At 36.8% G+C, this 16,771-nt stretch overlaps 1 protein-coding gene across 1 annotated transcript; it reads left to right on the forward strand.

Annotated features, from left to right (window-relative positions):
• The first annotated feature begins 1 nt into the window (after nt 1).
• Nucleotides 2-1,433, forward strand: LOC149144599 (F-box/FBD/LRR-repeat protein At1g13570-like). Its single transcript, XM_089452205.1, has 2 exons — nt 2-1,048; nt 1,149-1,433. Exons 1-2 carry the CDS (start codon nt 2-4, stop codon nt 1,431-1,433), a joined length of 1,332 nt encoding a protein of 443 aa, XP_089308331.1.
• Nucleotides 1,434-16,771: the final 15,338 nt, after the last annotated feature.

Genomic DNA, 16,771 nt, shown 5'->3' on the forward strand with positions numbered 1-16,771 from the left:
CATGCCGGTACCTTCAGACAAGTTTTCCTCATTACCAAATGAGATTCTGGGATTCATCCTCTCTAAAGTCCCAATCAGAGAGGCAGTCAGATGCTCAGTTCTTTCGAGAAGATGGAGGTTTCTCTACACTCAAATACCCCAACTCAAAATATGTCCTTATCTCCTCTTGCAGGGGCCTGTCACACCGGATCCGTTATCGATCTCCACGGCAGAGAATGCAATCTCCAGCATTCTGCAATCGCATTGCTTCGATCTAGAGGCCTTTCATCTTTTCAACGACAGTACAGGCACTCGCACCTACCCAATTGATAACAACTGGGAATTTGGCCGCGAAAGCGTATGGAAATGGGTGCAGTATGCAGCAGACAAGAATGTCCAACACCTCAATCTCGGCTATTCCACGGTAAAAGAAATCCCACCTCCTGCCCTTTTCTTTTGCACTCATCTCACTACGCTCACACTCAACTCTTTCATTCTCACCCATATTCCAACACATTCCTCTGGATTCAACCATCTCATTACTTGCTCCTTCACAGACATGCAATTGACCGATGATTCATTATCCTGGTTTGCATCACATTGCCCACTTCTGCAAAAGCTCGAAATATCTAGCTGCACTGGCCTGAATAAGCCCACCATCTCCGCTCCCAACATTTTGCTTTTAGATATAATGGGATGGGATGATATAGAGGTTTTAACGGTCAATTGTCCCACAATTAGAACCATTGAGGTATGTTTCGTACATGATCTAAGGGTGAATGGGGTGTTCTTTCACGAGCTTTCAGTTGGGATTGTTGCACTAGAAATGCAGTGCGAAACAAATGTGATTGGATTGGAAATGGATTCGACTTTAAGCGGCGGATACGACAGTCTCTCGGCGCAGAGATTTGTCGAGATAGTGGGGAGTTTCAAAGCTTTGAAAAACCTTGGAATTCACATTTGTGATCCGTTGGCTGAAAGGGAAAAAGAGATGACTTTTCCTCTTATCAGCCTGCTGCAAGGGCTTCCTCATCTTGAGCACCTGGTAATAAATGGCGTGTTTCTTCTGGTAAGGAATAGTTCCTAGGGTTATGATTAGTATTTAATTTCTGTTTTTTTTGCTATTTAAGTCGAAGTTAGAACGGATTTTTCTTTGTAATGCGATGCAGGAATTAGGTAAAGATAAGTTACCAGAGCGTTTAAGCCCCCCACTTGCCAATCTGCGGTATGTGATGGTAGTATTGAAGGAATTTGACGAGAGAGAAATGGACGTGCTGGCGTGTTTGCTTAAGAGCGCTCCTGCTCTCGAAGATCTGCATTTCGATTTGCCTTTCAAATACGAGGAGACGCAATACACCCGGTTTTTACAAGAATTGGTAGAACCGTGGCGAACAACATCGTCGTCATGCCGGTGGCTTCATAGAATTTTACCCCGTTCCCAAACGAGGTTCTGAGCCTCATCTTTCATGTTTCATGAGACAGACATTCAGATGAGGATTTAAATTTTAGACGCATCAATCATTATTATATTACGAACCTTTACCATTTATTTTTTTTTCACTTGGTTCAATGATACTAGTGGTTACTAGGTGGCTGCTACATTTACAGAAATATCTGAGCTTGATTAAGGGGCCTAACCCCAAGGGCTTCCGGAAGAATTGACCCTGTGTCCTCAGGAAGAAGGGGGAGGGCACTTATTTGACCAGTTGAGCTAATCCTTAGGGCTTCCCATGACCATTTGTATTATCAAGGTTTAAATTAAAATATTTTCTCAAATTGGGTGATGCCAGTTATTTGGTAATGGTGACTGTTTACTGGTAGACATATTTTTTTCTTAATAATTTTTTTCTTAAATTTCAATGGAAGTTGTTTCTTCAAAAAATCTGTAATATCTTTTATGTTTGTCACGATTATCATCTTCTTATAATCTAATGGGAGTTGGTTCTGGAAGGGCAACACACTTATTTAACCAGTTGAACTAATCCTTAAGGCTTCCCATTACCATTTACATTATGAAAGTCTAAATTAAAATATCTTCTCAAATTGGGTAATGCCAGTTATTTGATAAGGGTGACTATTTACTGGTCGACATATTTTTTCCTTAATAATTATTTTCTTAAATTTCAATGAGAGTTGTTTCTTCAAAAATCTGTAATATCCTTTATTTTATGTTTGTCAGGATTATCATCTTCTTATAGTTTAATGGGAGGTGGTTCTTTTACATAGAAATTAGAAATTGTAAAAAAAATTCTTCATTTTAATTTTAATTTTTAAATGTATTTGTTAATATTTTTTACATTTAAATAATTATAATTTGAATAAAAATAAAGAAATTATACATAATATTACCAAATTAGAAAAAGGTATGTAATTTTCTTCAATTTTAATTTTTAATCTCAAATGTATTTATTAATATTTTTATAATTTAAATAATTGTAATTTGAATAAAAATAAGAAATTATAAATAATATTACCAAACTAGCAAAAAGTATGTAATGCTTATTTGGTAATGGTGACTATTTCGGCCCCATCTTTTTTCCTTGAAAATTAATTTCCTAAATTTCAAGGAGAGTTGGTTCCTTCTAAGATCTCTAATATCTTTTAGGTTTGTTTTACCTAGATTATTATCTTCTTAAAATTTAATGGGAATTGGTTTTCTTTCTTATTTTAATTTTAATTTTTAAATGTATTTATTAATATTTTTATATTTAAACAATTATAATAAAAATAAAAATGTAGTGTTAATTTTATAGTTTAGGTTTGTGGAGGATCTATTGGTTAGTAGTTGCAATAGATGATACCAAAGTCAATTACTCAAATCCAATTACTCAAATTTTATAGACTTGTAACATCCCTACGGTAATAACTCAACGTAAATTGACAGTTATGAGTAGTTGATAGTTAGTTACGAAACCGATCCTCGGTATTCGGAAACTGAATGAGAAGCATGGACGCCACATGGACTGACTGGTCAGAAACGTGGACGCAATTCCATTATATGTTAAGGTCAGAAAGTTTATTTCAGTTCTACATTCTAGGGAACATGGGTTCCGTGGACAGGGATTCATGGACGAGTTTAGCCTACTGCACCGTTTTATGCCTCGGAGCTTCGGTTCTCTATCTCTTTCATTGATTCTTTCTCTGTAGAAGTTAGATACCGAGAGTAAAAGAGGAGGCACTTTAGAGCGTCTTGTAATGTTGGTATTTGAAAAGGTCTGGTTTGTTGCTTATCGTGGACTGTTGTCGTCCATTAAACCCGCAGATGAACCCTGTTATAGGGATGACATGATATTTTCTTTAATATAAAGTATACAAGAAACTGGACCATTCATGCTCGGCATGTTCATGAATGTACCTAACTCGTCCCATGTGGAGAATATATTTCTTCTTAGCGTCACATACAAACATGATATGCCTCAGCACGCTGGTGATAAACGCAAAATAGTTTTATTTGTTTGTCACCGGAGGAATGTGCAACTGTTTAAACGGAAAACCAGCCGCTCTCTATGCTCAGCTTGACGGTTATCATAGCGTAACTGGAACTCTACTCGACGTTGATATTCTGAGCTTATAAAGGGCAAGAAATCTGACATCTCAGCTTCGATATTGAATAGAGATGTTCCTTATGAATGGCGTTCTTTTCCTTGGGGAAACTGTAACCAAACCCATTGGGAAATGTTGCAGTTGATAATTACCATGGCGAGGTCTGTGAGAATTTAGCTGGACAGAAACACCCCAACAGCAACCATGAAGGCCTTCAAGATCTGGCTTCGGCACTTCTTCACAGAAGTAGATGAACCTGGACATGGACTGAGTTTTTCCAAATGACATATGGGAGAACGTGAAATAAACGTGTGGACATAAAAGTTAAGTATATGTAGTTTTTCCTTCTATAAAATTACAGAATCTTGTGTTAAATGCTTTATGATTCTAGCTAACTTTTGATGTTTTGAAAATGCATTGCATTTTGAAAATGCATTGCATTTTGAAAATGCATTACATGCATGAGGGAGTTAGGTAATGACGTGCTTATGGGCACATAGTTATTCATTTCTGTAGTTTCTTTTTGGTAAAAGAATGCATACTTCAAGCATGAAGATGAAGGATTCCAGGGGAGTTTTCTTGGAAACAAAATAGAGGTTCTTTCTTTAAAAAAAATATATGAATAGTGTTCCTAATATATTGAAAACCCTTACTTGTATCATTAAAAGATTATGTGCACTACATATACTAAAGAAGGGCTATTAGGATAAGCTAATGGATTCTCAAAGAACAGTAGTTGTGTTATGGAGATGTGTTCTTTGTATGTTAGCAAAACTATGTTAATTTCTGGAAAATAACTATGTGAAAGGAACGCATGTGCAAGGGCGCAGAACAATAGTTATTACCTGGTATGTAAACATAATCATTGTGTTATAAGTTTTAAAAAGAAAATATGGACTTGTAAAACTAATGGTTAGATCTATTAGAGAGAGATATGTACCAGTGTGAATAAGCATTGTGAAAAGTAGAACAAGAATTTACTTGAATAGATGTACTAGTTAGCTAGTATGTTATGCCTGCTCATGCAGATGAGTAGATGTTAAAAGATCACTTTTAGAGATTGTTTAATGAATTATTAATAATGTATCCAATATTGTTGCCAAAGCTTGTTGACAACTACATTGACAGGAAATAATGGCGGTTGGTGCCAAAGGGGAAGTGATGTTTAACATTATGGCAGGAAAAGGATTATTGGTCCATGCAGACGAGTTCAAGTTGCAGGGTTGTCCATTACTAGAACAATCATGCCACAAGGAATGTTGCATGTGGCGGTATGTAAGCGAAAGATTACATGGAAATTGTATTAGCTTTTAGCTAGTTATGTGATAACTTAATGATAACTCATTGTAATGATTTTATAACAATGGTTAAGGGATGGAATCCCTTATAAGCCATTGAGTGAGGGGTGAAATCCCTCACGAGCGTTTAATAATAAGATTAAATGTTTGCTGGTTTTCACCCTACGAGGTTTCCAGGGTAAATTGGTGTTCAAATGGTGTGATTGCCTTTTGTGTCAGTTTGATAATGATGAGTCCTTGATGTTGATGGTTCTTTATTTGATGTGACAACCATAATGTCCTAGTACATGATTATTTAATATGGTTAAGGATATCAAGAAATGGATGCAAGGATTCATGAGACAATTTATGTCATTACACTACCACAATGGTGGTTAAAGGTTATGCAATGGTTATGCAACTTACTGTCTTGATGGAAATTTACTTGATGTACTAATGAATATTATATTTAATGGTTAATGATGAATTGTGGAGTTGTGAATTGGTTAATTACTTGTGGTAATTTGTATAAAAAAATTCTAACTCCCTACTTTTACATGCGAGGTTACCGGGGTATGTGACAAGTGGTATCAGAGCTAAAGGTTGCAGTACTGGCACCTTTGGGAATTGGTAAGCGGAAAAGAAATTGAGGTACGCCGTCAGTGGTCATTAACTCATGTATGAGTCAACCATTCGCATATTGATTTATGTAGTACACTACTTTCGGCATGATATGTGTGATTCATGTTGATAACTGTTTTGAGTAGTAAGTAATAAAGTTGTTGCATAACTATGTTCATGAAACTAGATTCCTGATGAGGATAAAAGACAATGAAACTTTTGTCACACCTAAGAACAATATTGAGTACTCATTACACTTATGAACAATATTGAACACTCATTGAGGGAAGTGACAATCAACTACCACGTTTTGATTTGCAAATATGGCAATAACAATGATGCATTTAATGAACATGATTGAAGTTACAATGAACTAATTTTAATAAGTCCATGCATGAATGTAGAATGTGGGGAATATCCTTGGATATGATGATATAGTGTTTTTAAAAAAAAAACATTGTAAGCACCCCTTAGACTTCAAAGTAAACAATGAGTCAAGTAGTGAGACTTGATTGTAATAACTAACTTTTGATTCAGTCTTGTCATGGATGCATGAAGACGATTGGTAGTTGAGATTGGTTAGTGTTGTATGACTAACCCATAGAACTTATATGCATTAATTGAATTGGACTTAAGATTATTACAATTCGTAAACAAGTGAAGGTTGATTGATGTCACATGCATGGAATGTGTGTATGGAGATTTTTACTCTCTTTGTGCTATAGTTCCGGTTGTTTATGAGAAGAGTTCTTAATTTTATTCACCATGAGAATGCATGATGAATAGTATATGCTTATGTCTTAATAGATTTAATGATGTTACCCTCTAATTAATTGAAAATTCATTAGCATGGTATGTGTTTATCTTAATTACTACTTGTTGTGAGATTAAAACCATTGGAGCCTCGATTTAATGATGGTTGAATTTATCTCTACTATGGGAATGATGGGTTTCTTATGCATGTGCATTCCAGTGTGAAGTTAATTGTAGAGGCATGTTCAGTGGGTAACATTTCTAGGACCCATTCATGGTATAATTACATGTGATAATTATTCATAAATAGACTACCTGTGTTAATACAGTTGTCAGTAAATTCTAAGTACCTTCCCCAACTATAGATGCTTCCAAAGGAAAAGGAAGCAAGGAGAAGGAAGAATACAATGATGTAGGGACAGACGGAGATGGGAAAAAGAAATTGCTAAGTCTGGTGATGACCAGATAGAGCAAGCTTTGAGTGTCAGAATCTTGCAGAAGACGCTAAGTCTGGGGATGACTAGATAGCGCTCGATGTGCATGTGAGTATTCCCTTGACCATGCTTAAGGAGTTGGAAAATGATAACTATAGTGTGTTGATGTTAATGATTTTCGTAATGTTTCCTTGAAGTCATTATTCTGAAATGGTCACATAGTAGTGTTATGATAGTTGTTGCATCTAGCATCAAGTGGTAACTCTGGTGCATGTGTGACACTTAGGAGATCATGCTTCTAATTGCATAAGTAGATCAATTTCTTCCGGTAAGGGTCGTTTAATTTGTTAGTTATGCATGTTGAACCAAGGAAAAGATAAGTAACTTTGTTCTTTATAGAGAACAATCAGTTGCATTTTACTAAATAGTTGGAAATATCATGGGGTTGATTTCTACAGTAAAGATTGATTGTTTATATGTTTTCTTAGTAAAGAAAATAGGTAGTTCCTCCTAGAAAGACTACATGTGAGTCTTGTGTGAGAAATGTTTGTCTCTTGTCATTTTTCTTGGAACAAAATCCTTACTTGTTTCATGGGAAGAACTATGTGCATTGAAGTAAAGTAATTGTGTTAGGAAAAGACATGTTGCATAATGGTAGCTATTGTGACTTTGGAATTATGACTCTGTGTGTACATAGAGAAAGTGATCATGTTAACTTTCTTGAAGACAATAATCTTTTGAAGAGATTGTCTTGCTAGATGAGTTGTGTTGATTTCTTGATTTTGGATGGATAAGTAAATCTTGTTATGTATCTTGATTTTTATGCATAAAGATGGATATCTTTAATAATTCCCTGAAAGGGAAGATAGAAGAATGAGGTTAAAATGACTTCCTTTAAGAAAGAGGTATGTAGTTTGTTGTATGAAATGATGGGAGTATTCTAGTGAAGGGCTTATATGATAAGCAATGGTATGCACAAAGATTAGTCATTGTGATATAGAGTTATGTTCTTTGTATGTTAGAGAGATTATGCTTAATTATATTAATGATGCATGGCCAATGTTGGCCATAGTAAACGTAAGATAATACTCCATTAATGACGATTTGGATTAAGACAACAGACTATGGCAAAATTGGAAATGTTTAGATTATTAACTCAACTGTTGTTGACATTTATACATTGATGAATATTTGCATATGCTTTTATACATGACAATATTGTATGCATGAAAATTCTTGGAAATTGAATACGTGATAACTGATGCATATTTATAACTAACGTTGCTGATGGGATTAAGTAGTGGTAGCTTAATGGCAACAAGAAAACTCATCACGTAAATTGCTGCAACATGAATTGCAATCATAAATGAGAAAGAATGATGATGTTATATGATATGCATGAATTATGTTATTTGGGAAATTTGCATGCATACAACATGTATGATAGATATGTTTCCCATCAATCTAGATGTTGTGGACCCATGATGAGGGATAAGTGTAAATGCATGGTGTACATGCATGTTTATTTTGTTAATGATAATGTTCATATGGTTCATTGTGTAAAATACTTTGAGAAAGAGTAATAAAAGAGAAATTTAACATGCCAGACAGTTGCAGATATGCCTTGGGTTGATGGCAGATACCTGCCCGGAAGGGTTGATGGTACTTGTCTGCCCAGATTGTGAAAGGCTGGAATGCCTTGGGTTGATGATAGTTACCTGCCCGGAGGGGTTGATGGTACTTGTCTGCCCGGATTTGGGTTGATGGCGGTTACGTGCCCGGAGGGGTTGATGGTACTTGTCTACCTAGATTTGGGTTAATGGCGGTTACCTGCCCGGAGGGGTTGATGGTACTTGTCTGCCTGGATTTCCTCTCCTTAGAATTCTTGAGCTGGTTGGCCAGTGGAATTCTATTTTAGACCTGGTAAGGTCTCTATAAAAAAAACTATCTGGATGTGAAAATGACTCGATTTGGTTGTGGAAACCAGATCCCATGGGTTGGAAATTATTTAGCCTATTATGGTACTCATAGCTAAAGAAATTAACGAATCAGCTATATGATATGTTGAAGATGAATTCAATGTATAGTTGTGTAAAATATGTTATGCACGTTTAACAGGAAATGAATTTAGTACTCAATAAGGAGTTATTGGAAATTTTAATTTCCTTTATTGTATCATTAATCTTGTAGGAAATTTTAATTCCTTTGTTGTATTACTAATCTTGTGAAAGTCTTAGTAGGGGCTAAGACCATTTTCAAATGATGCAGTGATTGACTGTTTTGATGATTAGAGAGCTAGGTGCTCTTTTGGTACTTCTAGAAGTACTTTGTGGATGTCTTTAGTGAAAATTCGTTCAGTGTGCACGTAGAGTAGTGATTTATCATTTGATGATTAGTGTTAGTGCTCTTTAAGTACTTGTAAAAGTACTGCGATTTAAAAATCATCTAACAATGCACAATTGATTGATAGTCAAAAGTATTTCGTTTGACTCAAAATATAGTAGCTAATGCGATTGAATTTGTTAGTCATATATTACAGGGATTACTTACCATGGAGGGTTGAAGAGTTGTTCAACCACTATTAAATGTTTACGTGAAAGTGCTCATGATTTTCAGGAGTAGATGGTACATAATGGTAAGTTGATATAGAGTTGTTTTTTGAATTTGAATAAAGTGGTGGCAATTAGAACCCGCATATTTTTGCAATTATGAATGCTTATGACTGTTGACGCTTATAACTAATGATCTTTTTTATGATTATATAAATACTATTTTGTTTGTCGTCTTTTCTTGGAATGAAATCGTTGATTTTAAAGAGGAAGGATCACATTTTGTGTGGTTTAGATGGTAATACCATGAGTAAAATCTAAAGTTCCAATGAAAGATGAACACCGAGGACGGTGTTCCTGTTAAGGGGGGGAGTATGTAACATCCCTACGGTAATAACTCAACGTAAATTGACAGTTATGAGTAGTTGATAGTTAGTTACGAAACCGATTCTCGGTATTCGGAAACTGAATGAGAAGCATGGATGCCACATGGACTGACTGGTCAGAAACGTGGACGCAATTCCATTATATGTTAAGGTCAAAAAGTTTATTTCAGTTCTACATTCTAGGGAACATGGGTTCCATGGACAGGAATTCATGGACGAGTTTAGCCTACTGCACCGTTTTATGCCTCGGAGCTTCAATTCTCTATCTCTTTCATTGATTCTTTCTCTGTAGAAGTTAGATACCGAGAGTAAAAGAGGAGGCACTTTAGAGCGTCTTGTAAAGTTGGTATTTGAAAAGGTCTGGTTTGTTGCTTATCGTGGACTGTTGTCGTCCATTAAACCCGCAGATGAACCCTGTTATAGGGATGACATGATATTTTCTTTAATATAAAGTATACAAGAAAATGGACCATTCATGCTCGGCATGTTCATGAATGTACCTGACTCGTCCCATGTGGAGAATATATTTCTTCTTAGCGTCACATACAAACATGATATGCCTCAGCACGCTGGTGATAAACGCAAAATAGTTTTATTTGTTTGTCACCGGAGGAATGTGCAACTGTTTAAACGGAAAACCAACCGCTCTCTATGCTCAGCTTGATGGTTATCATAGCGTAACTGGAACTCTACTCGACGTTGATATTCTGAGCTTATAAAGGGCAAGAAATCTGACATCTCAGCTTCGATATTGAATAGAGATGTTCCTTACGAATGGCGTTCTTTTCCTTGGGGAAACTGCAACCAAACCCATTGGGAAATGTTGCAGTTGATAATTACCATGGCGAGGTCTGTGAGAATTTAGCTGGACAGAAACACCCCAACAGCGACCATGAAGGTCTTCAAGATCTGGCTTCGGCACTTCTTCGCAGAAGTAGATGAACCTGGACATGGACCGAGTTTTTCCAAATGACATCTGGGAGAACGTGAAATAAACGTGTGGACATAAAAGCTAAGTATATGTAGTTTTTCCTTCTATAAAATTACAGAATCTTGTGTTAAATGCTTTATGATTCTAGCTAACTTTTGATGTTTTGAAAATGCATTACATTTTGAAAATGCATTACATGCATGAGGGAGTTAGGTAATGACGTGCTTATGGGCACATAGTTATTCATTTCTGTAGTTTCTTTTTGGTAAAAGAATGCATACTTCAAGCATGAAGATGAAGGATTCCAGGGGAGTTTTCTTGGAAACAAAATAGAGGTTCTTTCTTTTAAAAAAATATATGAATAGTGTTCCTAATATATTGAAAACCCTTACTTGTATCATTAAAAGATTATGTGCACTGCATATACTAAAGAAGGGCTATTAGGATAAGCTAATGGATGCTCAAAGAACAGTAGTTGTGTTATGGAGATGTGTTCTTTGTATGTTAGCAAAACTATGTTAATTTCTTGAAAATAACTATGTGAAAGGAACGCATGTGCAAGGGCGCAGAACAATAGTTATTACCTGGTATGTAAACATAATCATTGTGTTATAAGTTTTAAAAAGAAAATATGGACTTGTAAAACTAATGGTTAGATCTCTTAGAGAGAGATATGTACCAGTGTGAATAAGCATTGTGAAAAGTAGAACAAGAATTTACTTGAATAGATGTACTAGTTAGCTAGTATGTTATGCCTGCTCATGCAGATGAGTAGATGTTAAAAGATCACTTTTAGAGATTGTTTAATGAATTATTAATAATGTATCTAATATTGTTGCCAAAGCTTGTTGACAACTACATTGACAGGAAACAATGGCGGTTGGTGCCAAAGGGGAAGTGATGTTTAACATTATGGCAGGAAAAGGATTATTGGTCCATGCAGACGAGTTCAAGTTGCAGGGTTGTCCATTACTAGAACAATCATGCCACAAGGAATGTTGCATGTGGCGGTATGTAAGCGAAAGATTACATGGAAATTGTATTAGCTTTTAGCTAGTTATGTGATAACTTAATGATAACTCATTGTAATGATTTTATAACAATGGTTAAGGGATGGAATCCCTTATAAGCCATTGAGTGAGGGGTGAAATCCCTCACGAGCGTTTAATAATAAGATTAAACGTTTGCTGGTTTTCACCCTACGGGGTTTCCAGGGTAAATTGGTGTTCAAATGGTGTGATTGCCTTTTGTGTCAGTTTGATAATGATGAGTCCTTGATGTTGATGGCTCTTTATTTGATGTGACAACCATAATGTCCTAGTACATGATTATTTAATATGGTTAAGGATATCAAGAAATGGATGCAAGGATTCATGAGACAATTTATGTCATTACACTACCACAATGGTGGTTAAAGGTTATGCAACTTACTGTCTTGATGGAAATTTACTTGATGTACTAATGAATATTATATTTAATGGTTAATGATGAATTGTGGAGTTGTGAATTGGTTAATTACTTGTGGTAATTTGTATAAAAAAATTCTAACTCCCTACTTTTACATGTGAGGTTACTGGGGTATGTGACAAGACTATTGTTAAATTTGACTCAAATTTGGACAAACCTACTTTTTCCTGGAAGATAAAGGTGTCATTTTCGCCGGTGACATTGGGAACAAGTCAATGGTTAGATGTTAGATGTCTCAATTGTTTCTTCATCCTCCCTATCCCTATGAAGGATGTTGGATGTCTTAGTTGTTTATTTGTCCTCTGCCCTAGTGCCGTGAGGGAGGGGTTGGTGGTCCAGGGCTTGATCATAAAGTCATCCTTGGGAATGATGTTTCGCTCCACGAGGTTTTGAATAAGGTGGACCTCATGATTATTGGTCAACGTTAAGGTTGATGTTCCAACATAAAAACCCTTAGCGATTGGGAGGCATGGGAATGCGGGACATGTTGAAGAATCTGGGGCACATGTAGTTAATGAGATTCTTCTTGACTTGATAACTATTTGTGAGGCATTTTCAATTTTCGTATTATCAAAATCTTCTCTTTGACATTATTAGAGTGTGTGTTTCTTATTTCATCAAATAGATAACAAAAACAAAGAGACAAGAATACAAGATGTTGGCATTCTGCAAGGGCCAAAAACTCTCTCTCTCGATCAGGAAAACCCACACATAATTATTCTTATAGAGATTCCTATTGATGAACACCAAGGCCATGACCCTTGACTTATTATGCCACTCCAAGACCAAGACACCAATCCTCTTCTTTGTCACCGTTGAGATAATCATCGTTGATGTAGCACTAAGGTCATCATCATGATCTTCAATGTTGCTACAACATCTTTGCACTTTCATCGAGGTCTTAACTGTACCAACGAGATATTATTAAGGTATGCCCTTAGGCCCATCAAGGTCATGACTGCTGCTCCTTCGTTGTGATCATAACCTTGTGATAGAGTCTCCATTGAGATCATATATATGCTTATGATCATGACTGCAGAGAGTGTTACTATAGGAACTTCTTTTCCGAATTATGTTGAGACTATGTAGACTAATGTGGGATCTCTGAGATTCTTGTCATCACTGCTATGCCAAGATTATACTGTTTAGAATGATGAGACAGAGTGTTCCCCTCTTTCACTGAAACCCTTATCATCATGCTTATGCCGAGAATGTTACTATTTATGTAGCACACATCTAAAGCTATAGTGATTTCATCTGAAGTGTGAACCTTATGCGAAGATAGACAGTCATGTAGCCATTTGAAATTCGAGTTCCTGTACCTATGAAGTAGTAGAGATGCTTCTACGAAATTCTAGGTTTCTGTGGTGACTCTAGTCACCTATTTATAGGTGTTATGCCTCCATAATAAGCCAACATGTCAATGTGAACTTATGTCTATATTTTATTGAGTCGACATGTCATTTGTATATACTTTGAGGCTGAATTAGCTGATCTCTCCATCATTTTGCTAACAATATTCTTCTTTGGAGGATGGTGCTTGTCTTTGAGGGTTATTTGACACTAGCTTGACCCATATTCATGCTCAAGAATATCTCTTTAACATGACTTTGATTCTTTGACTTTCCTAGACCTTTGGAATGAGCAAGAAACTCTTTCGAATAATCTACAAAAATAATATTTCTTTTTTTTTATAAGTACAAAGATCAAAATTACAGTTACAAATACCGAACCAAGTTACACTTCTCTTCAACACTCCCTCTTAACTAGGGAGGTATTTACAATGGCACTTGGTCATTCTCAATCTAAATAATTTCTCATAAGAAGGATTGGTAACCCATATGTTATAACATCATAGTAACCAACGTTTTTTATAGCAAGGCCTTCACTAACAACTCTACCTCTCATAAGATCAAAGCAAAATGTTGGTGAGATCAATGATTTATAGACACCTTTATCATTATCTCTGAAGGTACATACCCACCTAGGTGTTCACTGAGTATTACCTTCTATGACTATTTTATCTTGGGTTCCCAGCCCTCAAAGAATATTAGTCCTCTTTCCTACTCTTATCTTGGATTCCCTACACATCCTCAAAGAGCATCAAATTCCAAATGATTACCCGATCCATCATTATTTCTTCTGACGTGAAGACAAGAATGTTGTGTCTATCATGTGTCTACATTTCCATTCATGACCTTCACCTAGACTTATAGTTATTAGTGCTGGTCTATTGTGTTGTCCCTCACACCTCACTCATTTCTTTGTAAATGGTCAGTTGTCTAGGATGCATAAGAGCAATGAATTTGAAGCAATTTCCTAAGCCACAGAAGCTATTAGATCTTGATTAGACCCTCTCCATTGCATAGTGCTTGAAATGAGCTTTCCAACAATACATAGAAGTCCCAAAATGTACCTCTAGATCAGAAGATATGGCATATGGAAGATCATGAGTCTTGTTGCATTGAACTAAGGAAAATAACTTATTAGAGGACCCCAGCCATAACAAGTTGAGCATATTGAACATCTCATAGTCCCGCATCCCACATGACCCCCGTAGTTCCTTATGTGCCATCCTTTAAGGAATTGCGGGGCAGGAAGAATGCCAATAATGTTAAAGCATTAGGGAAGTGTAGAGGCTGATTTACACTAAAAATAATTGAAAAACCAAGGGTAGGCGGACCCCCTTTCTTTCTCCTCCAGGGGAGCCACATCGCACACTACCCGCAGTCCCATACCCCACAACCCCACAGTCCCACAACTTCACACTACCTGCAGTCCCGCATCTGACATATCAGTGAGGTCTTGGGGCACATACTTAAGGTTATCGGTAGTTCAAAGTGTTGAATTCTGATATCGTATCCTACAAGACCCATCGTCCCACAGGTCCCCGCATCCCACAAGTCCCACAGGTTTGCAGGTCCCGCCCATCCTCGCATCCACATCTCGGCGACCTCGGAGTCCCACAGTCACATCAAACTCCAAAACCTTGCCGGGCATCAATCTTGTGATATAGTGTGAAATAACCAAGGATGGCTGAAAAAGTCTAAGAGAAAAAAGCATGGAAAAACCAAGGCCAAGTCGCTCACTTCTCTCTCTTCCATGTGGCGGTATGGCGATATGGTAAATCCTGCATCTCGCAATCCAGCAATATCGATGAATCAATGAAATTTTCATTTCAAGACTGTGTAGGGGCCGATTTTGCGATACAAAGTAAAAATTATGGGAGGGCCCAAAATCATGAACAAAGGAAATGCACGTGAAAACAAGGCCAAGTAGGCTTTTTTCTCTCTCCTCTAGGGGGCCACAAGGCGGCGTACGATTGGTCCTTAGAGCTAAAATTGTAGCTAATGCTATCAATAATGTGGTAGTATGGAGGACACATGGCAGTACAGACATTGATGTGGCAAGGGACACGTGTCACTCAGTTTTAGCATTTTCATGGGTCCTATTGGGCCATTTCTGGGTGACACATGTCACCACTCACACGTGACACATGGCAATGATGATGTCATCCCTCATATCTGTGATCGCATGAAATGAAAATTATTTCCTCCGTTGATGCTCCTCCCCAACTGCGATTGCGATAAGGAAGAAGCCCCCAGATGCGATATTTCATATTCTCTATTTGATAAAGATTTTGCGTCCGGACTTTAGTCGATGCAGTGTAAGAAAAATCAAAGGGTATTTTGCATTATAAAATAAAAAGGCCCCCTGACACAAGTTTAAAGGCCTTAGCACCTGAAAGGTTAAAGCCCCTGGTCTTAGCCCGTGGTTATATGAAGAAAATAGAGTTAAGTGCGCTACATCAAAGGGGGGTTAAGGGGGAAATCAAAAAGTTCTTGTTTCACCTGTTTTAGAGGTAAAAATGTCATGGTTGATAGACTTTGTTGTTACACTACATCAAGGCATTGATAGTGCAGGATTGTGCAGAGCTTTCAAAGACGTTTAGCTTGGTAGTAGGGGTGTTTAATGGAGGGATGGTGCATTCAAACTAGGTGTGGGCACATTCATGAGAAAACTATTATGCAATACGCATCCAAAGTCGACGCCAAACGCAGCTGTAACATTACATGTAGAAGATCGAGCATTCAAAACCAAGTATGGGCGGAGTCAAAAATGGCTCTTTATGACCTGCTTCCAAGGTCGACACCGAAGGCACTAAAGGTAGAAATGACAGGAGTTAGATGAGCAAAATAGGAAACCATACCATGAAGTAGATGTAGCTTGAAGCCAAACTAATTACAGGGATGAGCGTGGAGATATTTCATTAATGTTTCATATGTTTTTTGATCTTGTGATGTGCTTTCCTTTATGAGGCAATTACTATTTTTTGTGATGCTTTTTAGACAAAGAGCTTTCCTTGGCCAAGACAACAAGCTGATCTGATAGCTGAGACTCAACCCAGGGATATTTTGTATAGTCTCATGATCGATAATGCACACCTTCTTCTTATAAATAGGGGGTAGAAACACTGAATAAAGGTTTCTAAATCTGCAAAGAAAGGTTGATATTTTTCTGAGACTGTATCACTTAGTTACATAGATCTTGCAAAATATCATAGGAGTAGTGGTGGTTCCCCCTTTGAATTATTACAGTGCGTTGTTTCCTGTTTTCATCCATTTTGTCTATTTTATTCTCTGAATTCATGTAACAATAGATGCTTGAATATTTCATACTTGCCTACAGATTCATTTGCATTGAGCTGTTAATGCACATGCCTGTTTGATGGGTTGAATTTATATCTTTAAACTGCACTACATGAATCACAACATCTAGTTTCTTTTCAGTCTATTATATCTACTTGTAACTCAGATAATTGTAGCAAATC

This window comes from Pinus tabuliformis, chromosome X (genome assembly GCF_031772625.1).
Source record: "Pinus tabuliformis cultivar Carrire ecotype Pingquan chromosome X, CPIR1, whole genome shotgun sequence".
Lineage (NCBI taxonomy): Eukaryota > Viridiplantae > Streptophyta > Pinopsida > Pinales > Pinaceae > Pinus > Pinus tabuliformis.

Excerpts from the sequence above, each read along its gene's own strand:
- LOC149144599 (XM_089452205.1), top strand. The coding sequence starts at position 2 with ATGCCGGTACCTTCAGACAAGTTTTCCTCATTACCAAATGAGATTCTG. Across the intron at positions 1,049-1,148 it reads TAAATGGCGTGTTTCTTCTG|GAATTAGGTAAAGATAAGTT; the intron begins GTAAGGAATAGT and ends AATGCGATGCAG.